Source organism: Rattus norvegicus, chromosome 10 (genome assembly GCF_036323735.1).
Source record: "Rattus norvegicus strain BN/NHsdMcwi chromosome 10, GRCr8, whole genome shotgun sequence".
In the NCBI taxonomy this organism is placed as follows: domain Eukaryota; kingdom Metazoa; phylum Chordata; class Mammalia; order Rodentia; family Muridae; genus Rattus; species Rattus norvegicus.
In genome coordinates, this window is record NC_086028.1 from 28,522,354 (window position 1) to 28,536,844 (window position 14,491).

The 14,491-nt window shown below is 48.2% G+C and overlaps 1 protein-coding gene across 3 annotated transcripts in view; it reads left to right on the forward strand.

The window, feature by feature from the left end:
* The window catches only part of Ccnjl (cyclin J-like), a 57,734-nt gene that overhangs the window by 25,210 nt on the left and 18,033 nt on the right, over positions 1-14,491 (forward strand). For all 3 annotated transcript variants that reach the window (XM_063268964.1, XM_006246133.5, NM_001037773.5), the window contains one exon: positions 2,992-3,205. In XM_063268964.1, coding sequence (XP_063125034.1) covers positions 2,992-3,205 — 214 coding nt within the window. The remainder of the gene's footprint in view (positions 1-2,991; positions 3,206-14,491) is intronic.

A 14,491-nucleotide genomic window follows, 5' to 3' on the forward strand; every position in this document is an offset into this window, starting at 1 on the left:
CCTGTGATTTGATTTGTGTTTCCCTAGAGATTAGCAATCATATCTTCTCATTTGCTTACTAGCCATTTTTAATCTTCTTTTGAGAAATGCCCTTTTGATCCTTTGCCCATTTGTATTTGTTTTATTTTTTGAGATTTGTTTTTATTTTGTTTGTATGTATGTATGTATGTATGTATGTATGTATGTATGTATGCATGAATGCATATGTGTGCCTTCAGAGACCAGAAGAAGGTATCAAAATCCCTGGAGCTGGCGTTGGTGGTATAGTGGTAAGCATAGCTGCCTTCCAAAATCCCTGGAGCTGGATTTACACAGGTGGCTGTGTGTCGTTGGCTTGGGCTCAAACTCAGGTTCTCATGAAGAGCAGCGAGCCCTTGATCACTCAGCCGTCTCTCCAGCATGAAAGTCTAATTTTAAAATGTAGCTTATATTTCTTTTTAATACTTCTGCGTTTAGAATCATATTTAAGAAACCATTGCTTTGGGGTTGGGAATTTAGCTCAGTGGTAGAGCACTTGCCTAGAAAGCGCAAGGCCCTGGGTTCAATCCTCAGTCTCCGAGAAAAAAAAAAGAAAAGAAAGAAACCATTGCTTTGGAAGCTGGAGAGGTAGCTTAGCAGTTAAGAGCACTGACTGCTCTTCCAGAGGACCCAGGTTCAAATCCCAGCACCCGTGTGGCAGCTTACAATTGCCTATAATACCAAAATCTGACACCCTCACAAAGGCATACATGCAGACAAAAGCACAAATGCATATAAAAATTTTTAAATTAAAGAAAGAAAGAGAGAAAGAAAGAAGGAAGGAAGCCATTGCTTTAAGCTCGGCAATGGTGACACATGCCTTTATCCCAGCACTTGGGAAGTAGAGGCAGGAGGAGCTGTGAGTTCAAGACCAGCCTGATCTATACAATGAGTTTTAGGACAGCAAGGGCTACACAGAGAAATCCTGCCTTGAGAAACAAAACAAACAACAAACAAACAAACAAAACAGAAAGAAAATAAAAAGAAATCATGCTTTGTCTAAAGTCCTATGTATTTACTCCTGTTTTCATTTAAGAATTTCAGTTTCAAATTTTACATTTATGTCTGAGTCTGCATTACTGAAGCTATATACCCAGGGCCTAAAATAATGCCCTCGTGCATGTGTGGGAGGTTTGTGATACTGAGTGAAATGAATGAGTTCGTGTCTCTAGTGAATGAATGAACAGACACTTCTTTCTAGTCCTGCTCTGCAGCTGGTTGAGTAAAGAATTAGAGGGACATCATGCTGGGCACAGTAGCAGGGCCCTGGCCTAGCATGCACATAGAACTGGGTTCAGTCCTCAACACCATTTGAAAGGTGGACTGACACAGAATGGGGGCACCAGTTTGCTTGATGTCACTAATCAGTGTTCATAATTTCTTACCTGCCAACCTCCCTCCTGTTTTCCTTCAGTTTTGTTCCTTTCTGTTTCTCTATTTGACAGAATGTCACTAAGATGTGTGTGTGTGTGTGTGTGTGTGTGTGTGTGTGTGTGTGTGTGTGTGTACGAGAAAGAGACAGACAGATGAACAGATGGGCGGACAGACGGGCAGGCGGACAGGTACACATGCTACATTCAAACAAGCTTGAGAACTGAACTAGTCCAGCATGCCTCAGGTCCAGGCCAAAGGACCAACAGGGAATGTTTGGGTGTGAGCAACACAGCCTCAGAGGTAGTTTCAGCAATGAGATGGTGGTGATGTTCTAGAGCCAGTGAGACATATTGTTGACAGCCCAACAGCATGTACCAGCATCCAGCCACCAGCATTCCTTAGCTCTGTGTCTGCAGCCTGCATGGGCATACAGACCAGCATGCAACCTGACCTCTGCCTCATCTTCTCCTGACTCCAGCCTGCCTGTTCACGTCTTCCTCCACTTTGCTCTCCTGAGCTTCTAGAAAGAAAGTAGCACTAAAGCTGAGAGCACGGAGATATTCCTAGACAAATAGTATCTCACCTACCTTGCTTAAATGGCAAACAAATATTGCTAGGAAGTGGTGTTTCACACCTTGAATCCCAGCAGTCAGAGGCAGAGGCAGTCAGATCTCTGTGAGTTTGAGGCCATCCTGGTCTACAGATTGAGTTCCAGGATAGCCAGGACTACACAGCCTGGGCTATGTACATACTATTTTCTTTTAAGAAGGGGAAGAAGGAGAAAATGGAAAGAGAGGCTGAGTAGAGAGACAGCCCAGGAGTAAATCTGCTCTTGCCACAGGGCACTTCAGTTACCAACAGCTTACAAGCGTCTGCTCTGGGAGATCTGATGCCCTCTTCTGGCCTCCTAGAGCATCAGGAATCTGCAAAGACATTTGTGTGCACGCTCACATGCATGTGCACGCACACACATACTACACATATACACATACATGCATGCATGCATACATGTATGTAAGCCGATACTCATACACATAAAATGAAAATGAATCTCAAAAAAGAAAAAAAAAAAAAGACTTGATGGCTTACATCTGAAATCCCAGAAGCTCAGAAGGAGAGACAACAGGCTTTGTATGACTTCAAGACCAGCCAGGGCTACACAGTAGGTACTAGCTAGCCTGACTCACAATTAATATTTTTTTCCTCTTCTTTTTCTTGTGTTCAGCAGATACATTCAGAAAACATGGCAGTGTAGGAATGACAAAGTTTCCTTCTTGGAGAGAGGAGAATGAACCATGGCGATAAGAACCTGGAGAGGGAAGCCATGTGTGAAAGGGTAGACAGAAGGCAGACTGTCAACCTGTAGTGATCGCGTGGACAGTCCCTTGAATTAGTCTTTCAAATCTGTTTGTTTACACGCTGGCCTCAAACTTTCCGCCATCCTCCTGCCTCTGCCTCCTGGGCTCTGGGATTACAGTCATATCCAGCAACACATTCTAGTATTGTTTAGGTTCCCCAAAGTGGAGGAAATGATCACTCACAGTCCTATGCACAGAGCGGGTCTCCGTGACCTTGACCTTCTCTGTTCACCTCCTGCAGGAACTGAAGCTGCCCACCTTCCGTGCCCACTCCCCGCTCCTGAAGAGCCGGCGGTTCTTTGTAGACATTCTGACCCTGCTAAGCAGACACTGCCATCTCTGCCCCTCGGCCCGGCACCTGGCCATCTACCTTTTGGACCACTTTATGGACCAGTACAACGTCACCACCTCCAAGCAGCTGTACACTGTGGCTGTCTCCTGCCTCCTGCTGGCAAGTAAGTAGAAACGTCTGCGGTCAGCCCAGTTGCTGCTAAGCCATTACCTAGCTCCGTGGGTTTTCCACGGCCTCTGTGTTCATCCTTGGCTGGGTATGAGTTGTCTTAATAACTGCTGTTATTTTTTGCGCCTATACTAAATGGCTAAGGATATTCACAGCTTGATCTTAATGAATCTTCACAGCGACTCTGAAAGACCATCTTGGTACCCTGTGTTATCAAGGCTCAGAGAAGCTTAGGAAGTGGCTTTGAGATGCCCAGCAAGGATACAACAAGCAGAATTTGAGACCGTAGCTTCTTGATGCCTGGCTTGTCCCCTTAACCTCATGTCTCTTGCTCTCTTCTTTCTATGAGAGCTCCCTGAATAGGCCCTAGCACTCACTGTTTGCAGAGATGTCTAGAGATGGGACAGTTTTACTTGGACCTAAGCTGAATTCATGACATAGTACCCAGGCCGGAACACATTCTTTATGGGATCTTCACCTTCTAAAAAGGTCTCACTGAGAGCAGCCGATCTCTGGCCCCCTGTCTGTGGGACAGTGGACCATGCCAGGAAACTTGGTAAGGTAGAGCGGTCTGAGTCCCCGGCCCCCAGCATCCACCTGAGATGGTAAGCAGCTCCCTGCTGCCTGCCAGATTCCTGGCCTGAAACACATGTCTATACTCCCCACATTGGTCATGTAGCCCAGAACAGAATTCTCCATGCTAATGAGGTATCTAGAGGTCCTGAGGGTTTGGCCAATAAGCTTCCCTTCCTGGACATTCCTCCCTGCCAAAGATATTTAATCTCTGGTCCACCCTGAGAAGTGGGCATGCACCCATTCTTCACGGTGAACAGTCAATAAATAGTATAAATAAACATAGACTGTCTCTTCCATCGAAGCCGCCGTGGGGAGCATGGAGGAGGCCTTCGCCTACAGAGACGCAGCAAGTCTTCCATGGAAGGCCTTTTTGTGCTTCCAGAAAACTGTCAACCAAGCGAAGGGCAATCACAGATGAGCTAAGCCAGAGTACCTATCTCCCCACCCCCACCCACCCTGGGCTAGTCACCATCCTCTGCTCAAGAGCCCCTCCCCGAACTCTGCTCTCAACTCCTCAAGACTCAGTAGCACCTGAATGTTCAGGAGTTTGGGAGTGCCCTGGCCTAGCCTGGCCTCGTCATGTCACAGGCTGTGGACCCCCAACATTTCATTCCTGACTTCTGTGTGGTTCCCCAGTGGTGACTGGAGGCCCGGAAGTCAGGAAATGCCAACTTCGGCCTGCCCACATTTTAGACTTAGAGTTCTCCCACCTCCTGAGCTGTGTCTGGGCGCTTCCCTGAAGCCTTAAGTGCTGTCAAGCTCCCAGCACTTCGCCTTCCCAGCGGCCATGCCCAGCATCCCAGTGGCTGGGTGAAATGTAGACCAACACCTGCCCTGGGTGAGGTTTACTGCATCGCTATACTGTAGCTTGGATGAGCTCCTGGCCACACATCTGCTATGTCACCTTGCCACTTAAAACCGCTCCTTAGTGGACCATGAGCCTCAGTATAACGTCTAACCCTCTGGATTCCTATCTTTCTCCTCATCGCTCCCTGGATGGCAGCCCCACCGGGAAAGCTCTGTCCCATCATTGCGTATGGTACACCCTCCACCTTCATTGCTTCTTGATGCCTTTCTAGACTTGGGCTGCCCACCCCTGTTGGAAATCTTCCCGCTCTTTCTGCACAGCTGAGGTCACAGATATATAGACACACACACGATCATGTACTTAGAATTGACTCCCACTAGGGATGGAGAGATGTCCCAGTGGGTAAAGTGCTTGCTGGGAGTTTGAATCTCCAACGCATACATAGAAGCCTGGCTAATGTGACAGCCCACGGATAATCCCGGCATTCTGGAGGTTGCGACAGGGAATCCGCAGGGCAAGCCGACTAGCTAGACTAGCTGTGAGTTCAAGTCGGAGATCCTGCCTCGGTCTATAAGGAGGAGAACAATCTAGGAAGACGGCTACTGTCAACCTCCAGCCTTCTGACACATGTGCACACAGCATGTACCCATGCACATGTGAGCACACACGCACACCACACACGGAGTTGCCGAGAGGGAAGAGAGCTCGGCACATGAGACCCTCCTAAGAGCATTTGTGGAAGTAGCAAAATGAACAAAGCTTGGGGAGCCCCCCCGAAACTGGGGTTCCACCCCTCCATTCAGGGAAGCGGAATGTTCTTGATGTCTTGAGCTCAAACCATACAGCTGCCACTGAAGACCTCGCCTTAGTGCTTGGCATCTAGCATTAATATTTTACACTTAACTTGCAATCAGATTTGACATTCTTTTTCATGCTGTGCTACTAACCCCGTGTTATGGAATATTTATTGCTCGATGCTATAGGAGGGTGGCACCCACTTTCTGCTGTGGGTTTTGTTTTGTTTTGTTTTGTTTTGTTTTGTTTTTTTGTCTCATCCTGGCTTCATTGCTCCAAACCCCATGGTCACCATCACTCGGTGATGGTCATCACACACACACACACACACACAGCTGTTTTTTAGAATCTATTTGGTTGGTTGGTTGGTTGATTTTTGAGACGGGATCTGGTTATGTAGCCCTAGTGAGTCTGGAAGTCACTGCCTTCAAACTTTGTGATTCCCCCAGTGTTGAGATTATAGGCATCTGCCGCAGTGCCTGGCAAGAGAATGCCTTTCAAGTTTCCCAAACTCCATCTCATTTTCCCCTAGGACCTACCCTGTTGTATACACTGTCTCCAATCCTGGCCAGCTAGAATTTTCGAGTTATCAGTGCGAGCTAATTTCGCTCAGAGCCAAGCCTTTTGTAGCATCTTATCATCTCTGAAAGAAAGGCAGGGAGACCTGTGAGATGTCTCCATCAGAGAAGGGCAGAGCAGGCATCATGTTTCAGGCACACCATGGCCTTTGGCCTGCTGCTTCTGTGATCTGTGGCCTGCATCGAGGACCTGCTGGGGGTAGGGGACTTATATTTCCTCGGGGCCATGGAGCTCTCCTGGAGCGTCTGTCTAGGGAGCCAGGATGCAAGGCTCACAGTGGAGACTCCATTGTATTGCTGTCGCCATGGTGGAGGAAGAGGGTGCCTTCCAGATGGAGAGGCAGACGCCCCCACCCACATGTTAATGGGCTCGGCCAGCCCGGGGAGACAATAATGGGGTTTCAGAACACCAGCCATATGCTTCAGGGCCCGAGCAAAGCCAAGTTCCTGTGGCAGCCTGAAATCCTATTTACCCTTCCTTGCCTCTTTCCTGGGCTCTGTCTGCCACAGGGGTAGGTGGTGGTGGGATGCCTTGCCTGGGCAAGCTTGAAGTTCTGATGATTCCGTTCCAAATTACTCCGAGATAAGAAAATCCAGCATCCCCACCTGTGAGTCTGAAGAGTTTTGCTTCTTTTTTTAAGATTTATTTTGAGAGAGAGAGAGAGAGAGAGAGAGAGAGAGAGAGAGAGAGAGAGAGAATCGGTACATGCATCTGTGTCTGTATGTCTGTGACTGTCTGTCCAGAGGATCTGATCTCCTGGGAGTTGGAGTTACAGGTGATTAGGAGCTGCCTAATGCGGATGATGGGAATGAAACCGGAGTCCTTTGCAAGGGTGAACGTGGTCTTATCTGCTGAGCCATCTTTCCAGCCCCAGGTTCTCAGGGTTTTATGTGTTTGTGTGAATGTGCACATGTATGCCCCTGCATAGGGTGGGAGGCCAGAGATTCACCTCAGGTGTCTTCGGTCGCTCTCTGGGTTATTTTTGTGAGCTGGGGTCCCTCATGAAACCCGAAGCTTGACCATTTGGGTGGGCTGGCTCAAGCCCCAGGATCCCCGTGCCCCGACCTCACCAGCACCAAGATTACAAGCACACGCAGCTTTGTACACGTGCGACTTTGTACAGGGCGCAGGGGATGCAGCCTTGGAGCTCTTCACCAGCTGAGTCATCTTCCCAACTCCAAATCCTGAGTTCTCCCCCCCCCCCCCGGGGGCTGGGGACCGAACCCAGGGCCTTGCGCTCGCTAGGCAAGCGCTCTACCGCTGAGCTAAATCCCCAACCCCTCAAATCCTGAGTTCTTATAAAGCTGTTTGCAGATACAGAATTTTGCACAGATGGAGTCTCTCTCCTACCTAAGGTCCCTCTGTTCTCCTAAAATGAGCAAGGGTCTAGGTCTTTAGGACGTGGCAGAACAGCAAGAATCACATGGCAAAGCAGCCCCTTAGTCTCTATGACTGAGTTCATTGTGTCCCCTACCTCAACACAGCATAGACTCATGAATATTATACGGGGCTGGGGTTAGAGTTTGGTAGTGAAGAATTTGCCTGGCATATGCACCCCTCCCCCCCCAAAAAAAACCCTCAGTTAATATCATGGTATCACAAATCTTTAACCTCAGCACTGAGATTGGAGGCAGAGGCAGTTCTCTCTGAGTTCACAGCCAGTTTGATCTCCATAGTGAGTTCTAAGCCAGCCAGGGCTGCACATTGAGACCTGTGCCAATAATAAGAACAAAACAGTAGGTGTATTGTAGAGTCACTGTCCTTTGAATCTCTCATCTTACCTGTCCTCCGTCCCCCAACTGTCTTTTTAGTGTTCCCGCTTAATTTAAAGGATTACTTGACAACATGGAAACTTTCAAACCTCCGGTGAGTTGCTTTAGCACGTCCTGATAATTATTACAAGGGGCCTCCATTTTATTCTGTCCTGGTCTCTTTCCACAGGCCCAGACCAGAGTCCACCCAACCGGCATGGGAGGGCATGTTTCATATGTCTATGATTTTTAGGTTCAGAGAGGCTGTGTAACTTCCCCAAAGTCACGCAGCTTGGTGAGTTTTTTTTGTTGTTGTTTTGTTATTGTTGTTTTTGTTTTTTATTTGCTTTATACTTAAGATAAAATTAAAATTATAGTGTCACCAGTTTAGCCACTTTAAAGCGTACATACAGTTCAGTGGGATTTAATGCATCTATTCCATCTGCTGTGCAGCTCTCTGTCTAGGTCTAGAGCATTTTTTTTTTAATCCCTTGTGATGGCAGCTCAGGCCTATAATCCTAAGTATTCCAGGGGCTTAGGCAGATTCAAGGCTGGCCTGGGCTACAAGTGAGTTCAGGGCTAGCCTGGGCTACAAGTGAGTAATTTAGTGACACCCTGTCTCAAAAAACAAAAACAAAAAAAAAAAAAAACCAAACAAACAAAAAGGTAAAAGAGGGCTGAGAATGTCACTCAGTGACGGAGCGCTTGTTCTGATGGACAGCCACCTCTTGTTCCTTAACTTCGCAGCGTTGGCCACCACTCACCTTGCATCTAACTGTATGACTTGTGCATTCTGGGAGGACCATACAGTGTGGGAGCAGTATTTCCTGTGTCCGAGCTTTAGCTCCTGTCAGATCTTCTGCTGACTTGTGTCCTCTATGAATGACAAGTCAATCTCTCCAGTCCTCTGCCCACAGATCTTTGGGTGGTTTTTACTTCCCTGGGGCTGCTGTGAACTTTAAGGCACAAGTCTCCATGGGAGCCCTTTTCCCGGTCATGCGTTAAGGCTGCGTCCGAGCCCTCTAGAGACCCTGAAGACACCTGGGGCTACGCTCAAAGGAATATAGTCTGTTGAGTCCTTAACCTTGGACAAGGAGAGTGACCTTTGTGTCAGACCCCCTGGCCTTGGATGTAAGGCCTAATGTCATTTTTTGTTTTCCTTTAAAGAAAGATGTTTTTATTATTTTTAAAAAATGATTTTAAAAAATCTACAGGGCTGCTAAGATGGCTCCGTGGGTAAAGGTGCTTGGGGCTTGACCCCAGTGACCTGAGTTTATGATTTATGAACCTCAGACATTAATGTAGATAAACCACTCCCCAACGATCCTTCCGTGCACCCCATGGTTTATGTACGGACATGTAAACATCTTGAACAAGCATGAGTTATGCATATACGTAACATTTTTTTAAAATTATACGTATGCTACAGAAGTTCCAACCACAAAATGTTAATGTCCCCCTGTACTCAGAGTCTATATCCACAAACTGGCTTTTGTTCTTCCTGACTTGGGTGTCTCCGTAATTGAAGGGAAGAGAGAAACTATTCTCATTTCCTGGCCGGAAGACAAGCTATAGATTGTCACATCCTCGTAAACCCCAGTAGACACAAAGCCAGGCTCCCTCTCACTGGCCTTCTCAGTTCTTCCCCCTCTCTTTCAACTTCATGAGCTTTGTCTACACAGATTTCTGTTGCCTTTCATGGCCGCTTCCAGGATCCCACACCCTCCCTGGGAAAACAGTGCTCACTGCTGAGTGGTTTCCTGTGGGCTAAAAGCCCATCCGGCCCCTGGCTGATCACCTCAGGTCTGAAAAGCCATAGAAGGTGGGGGTAGAGGGATGATGGTCCTCCTGCCTCTTGGGGTCAAGTTCTGACAGTGTGTGTGTGTGTGTGTGTGTGTGTGTGTGTGTGTGTGTGTGTGTGTGTGCATTTGCACACATCCACCTTCCATACTGTGCATGTGGAGGTCAGGGGACAATCCGTAGAAGGATGGGTTCTCTTTCTATCCTGAGTCCTGGGGATCAAACTCAGGTCATCAGTCTTGGGAGCAAGTGCCTTACCCTCTGAGCCATTTCATCAGCCCCTGACCTTAGTTTTTAACAGGTGAGTCTGAGTTCTTCGCTACCTGTCATGTTGGGGCCTGATTCCATCCCCAGGAGTCCCCAGGAGAGAGAAGAGTGGAAGGTGACCCTGTGATCTCTCTATCTGGAAAGGACCCCCTATCTGAATAGGGTCCTTTCTTTTGGTTTTTAGCCCAGAGTCAGCCTGTAGCTCACCTGCACAGAAGCCTGTCCTTCAGTATAGGTCTTTAAAATTAGAAATGCGTTATCGGTTAGAAGTGAGATCCAAAGAATAAAATACAGTCAATTTCCACCCTACTGGACAGAGGAAACCTCTGGAAGGCTCCTGCATCTTCTTACAAACTGATCTAGTGTGTTTTTGTGGAGACGTTCTATGTCTGTACAGGCGGCGATTCCATACTTAAGGCTCATGAATTTGTCTGATACCCACCCCTCTCTGGTGCTGGGGAACCGCACAACGAGGCCACATGTTGTGCTAGGCTGACACTCTGCTGTTGAGCTCGCCTCCCAGCCTTTCATTTAAGAAAAACAAAAGGCAGAGCAAAAATCAATGCTGATGCTTTTGTGCTCGCACGGGGGCAGGACATTGGGACTTTTCATCGCCTTTATGTGTAGTCCCAGGTGAGATAGAAGGGGGCAGTGCTCTGCCTTTCTTTCCTCTCCCCTGTGGTAAACAAGTATTCTTCTATGTCTGGTAAGGGCTGTGTTTCCTCCATGTTTGTGGGTTTTATTGATGGCTCTGCTATTTCAGGTGCCCACCCCTCTGTCCCTCCCCCCACCCTCGTCCCCACCCCCACCCCCACCCCCAGCCGTGCAGGGCTATTGTCCCGTTTCCTACTCTCAGGAAAGCTGTGTTGTCTCTTCGAGAAGGTACAGGTATTACCTCCCAGGCACTCCTTGTGTTGTTTTTTTTTTTGCCCCGGGTTCAGAGTTAAGGAATCATCAGCACCTCCTGTTAAACGGAAAGAAACAATGCAGAGTTCTAGGAGCTCTGTGTTGGCTGGCTGACGGAGTGTGCTTGCTCCCCCTCTCTTTCCCCTAAGGGCAGCGAGTTCAAGGTGACTTTGTAGAATATTACCTTTGTGAAGAACAGAAAGCCTCTTCGGGATAAATTCACCTAACTGGGGCCTGTGAGATTCCTCGGCAGGTAAAAGCAGCTTGTAAAAAGCCCTTTACGGGCTGGAGAGATGGCTCAGGGGTTAAGAGCGCTGACTGCTCTTCCAGAGGTCCTGAGTTCAAATCCCGGCAACCGCATGGTGGCTCACGGCCATCTGTGATGGGATCTGATGCCCTCTTCTGAAGTCAGCGACAGTGTACCCACATACATGAAATAAATAAATAAATCTTTAAAAAGCCCTTTACATGGATTCCCAGGCCCCAACCCATGGAAGGGTAGAGGGGAAGAACTGATTTCCCAGGGTTGTCTTCTGACCTCTCTGCGTGCTACGCTTGTGGCCCATGAGCCTCACCCAACAATAAATAAACAAACAAGTAAACAGGCCAATCATAAATGAATGAATATGCCTAACCGGGCTCTTATACCCAGTGCTTTCTTCAGTCTTATCAGGCAGTTAGTTACCTGCACTCTTTCTCAGCTATGAACCCTCCATTTTATCAGCAGCATTTATTTAACGAGCTCTCTATTGTTGAGACTTTGGGCTGGCGTCCACTTTTCCCCCTGCTGTTTACAGCCAGAAAGCCACTGTCCTGTCCTTGTAGCATCCCCTGCTTACACGAGTCTGCCTGTAAGACGAAGTCCTGTCCCACAAGTAGAATCTTTTGGCCATAGGGCAAGTAAGGGGCTGGACACGTAGCTTGATGGAAGAGTATTTGCCTATCATATGTGAGGCCCAAGGCTCAATCAATCCCCAGTAACACACACACTCACACTCTCACACACACAATCACACTCACACTCACAATCACACTCACACAGAGAGAGAGAGAGAGAGAGCGAGAGAGAGAGAGAGAGAGAGAGAGAGAGAGAGAGAGAGAGAGAATGTTCTGGATGTTGTCAGGCAATGTTACAGTGGCGACTGACTGTTAAAAGCACATGCTGCTCTTGCAGAGGACCTGGGTTCGACTCTGAGTACAGACATGACAGGCCACGATTTTTATAACTCTAGTTCTAGAGGATCAGATGGCTTCCTTATTCTGGCCTCCTTGGGCACTGCACACATACGGTATATGTAAACAAACACTCATCCCACAAGTAAAAATGGAAATCGTTTTAAAATATGGTGGTAGGTGTTTAAATTGAACTAGGAGATAGGTCTAGGTTGTCCTTGTTTGTTTGTTTGTTTGTTTGTTTGTTTTGAGGATTTTTTTTCCCCGTTGAACAGACTAGCTTGGCTTGCTATATAGCCTAGGTTGGCTTCAAATTCTCCATCCCCCTGCTCCATCCTCCTAGGTGCTAACAAGGTTGTAACCATGTTCCACTCCCACCTATACATTCCTCAAACAAATAAGCAATAAATTGTCAAAACTGAGTGGGGTGTCTCCCTGCCCCTGGCTCTCCTCAGGGTGCCCTAGTGGCCAGCCCTCCCTCTAGGGGTGCATTTCCATTTTGCACCCGTCCCTTGCCCTGTCTAGGATGCTCAGAGAAGGAATGGGAAGATACTAGTTGCTTTTAGGACTCCTTAAAGTGGAAATCAATAGTCTTGTCTCTTCGGACAGAAACCAGTACAGGCGAGTGCCTGTCAGGCTCCTGCGTGAGGATCTCAGGAGATTATAGGAAAAGCCTGGCCTTCCCCGAGGAGATCACCTTCACACAACTCCCCCCCCCCCCCCGTGTCCCCCTCACCCGTGTAAGCCTCCCTGGCTTTGATCACTCCCTTACTGTTACCTCTGCCCAGCTGCCGCTCTGGCAATGGAGTGGGAGGGGCCACCCTTTGGAGATCTGGCTGAAGATTTCTGGAACTTGAAAGCTGTCTTAATCCCTTGTGGTTGGCTGGGAAGAACTAAGCCTGGGGTTCTGAGTGTAACAGCTTCCCCCATCCGGTCACCTCGCCCCACCCCGCCCCTCAGAGCTAAGAATGCTTAAGATGCCTCCAAGGCTTTCGTTGTAGCAATGGTTCTCATCCTTTGGTTCAAGACCCCCTTTGGGGGGTGGGGTCGAACGGCCCTTTCATAGGGGTTGCATATCAGACGTTCTGTATGTCAGATATTTACATTACAATTCATAAAGCAGCAAAAAATACAGTTATGAAGTATCAACCAAAATAATTTTATGGTTGGCAGCCACAACAGGAGGAACTGTATTAAAGGGTCGCAGCTTTAGGAAGCTTGAGAACCTCTGCACTGTAGGCAGCAGAAACAAAGGGGTGATTTTTTTTCTTCCCCCCAGGTTTCTGGCAAGGTGTGAGAGTTCTGGCCAGAGTCAGACCCAAGTCTCCAAGGAAACAGATCCTGGAAATACAGGGGGAAACTTACTGTTTCCTCATAGCTTGTGGGAAAGCGACTAGGAGGGACACTCCTTTTCCTTTGTCCTGCCACGGGAACCTTTGCAAACGGTTCAGCACTCAGGGATGATGTCACACGGGGCCTTACATTTTGTGCTTCATCCTTACCCCCTCCCCCAACACACACACACACACACACACACACACACACACACACACACACTGCCATGCAAACACTGCTACAGCATCCTGTGGCTCCTTTGCTCAGCAGTGGGGTTTGGGTGGTGGCCACGAAGCCTGGGAAGGGTCGTCTTCTCTTCTGAGAGCTGTGTAGAGCAGATCCTAGCACCAGCTCGAACATGACAGCCCAGAAAGCAGGGGACATGGTGATTTTCCATTTCCTGTTCCCATCTCTGCCGCTGGCAGGCTTGGAGCCATTTCAGGAGAGGGATTTTGTGTGTGAGCTGCCTGTCAGACAGCTGAGTGGGCCAGAAGCTCTTAAACTGTACAAAATGCCTTAGCAGGTTAGAGCCTAAACTTGTTTGTCTGGGAATGGAGGTTCTGAAGATTTGTAGCCTCGGCTCCCCAGTGAGTCTTAGATTGACTGCTTGAACGGATGGTCGTACAGCATTCAATAGGCACCCCACAGAGGTGTTAGGACCCCTCCTCCCATTCTACAAGAGACACTGTGGGCTCTAGAGAGGTGATAATGAACGGAGGTGATGTCCGCAGCACCCCTGGATGAAGACCACTTGCCCTGAAACCTTGTACCTACTTGACAGAGAGTGGGCCTGTACCCGTCCTGGGCTGAGAGTGGGCCATAAAATAAACCCAGCCCCCCATCCTCAAGTTGCTCATCGTCTGAAACACTCTCCTAATGATGCAGGCTTAGCCTGCATTGCCAACACAAGAGGAGCGCCTTCTAAGAGAACAAGATGTCCTTGCTGTTAGGGGATAAGCAATTTGCACAGTAAGCAAAGAGAGCACCGGAACACTGGAGTCAGGTGCCCCCTCTGAGTTCCATGCTACCTGAGAACTGGTGTTGGGCTCAGCTGTGAACTCCCTCTGTGGTGAATGTTTGCATATTTTTAAAAGTTTTTTTTTATGTATATGTATTGTTTGTCTGGCTTTGGCTTGTTGTTGTTGTTGTTGTTTGGCTTGTATGTATGTCTGTACACCATGTGCTGCTGTGTTTATGGAGGCCTAAAAAGTGTATCAGGGGCCTAGAGAGATGGCTCGGTGGTTTGACTCCCAGCACCCACATGGTGGCTCACAAACATCTGACACCGCTT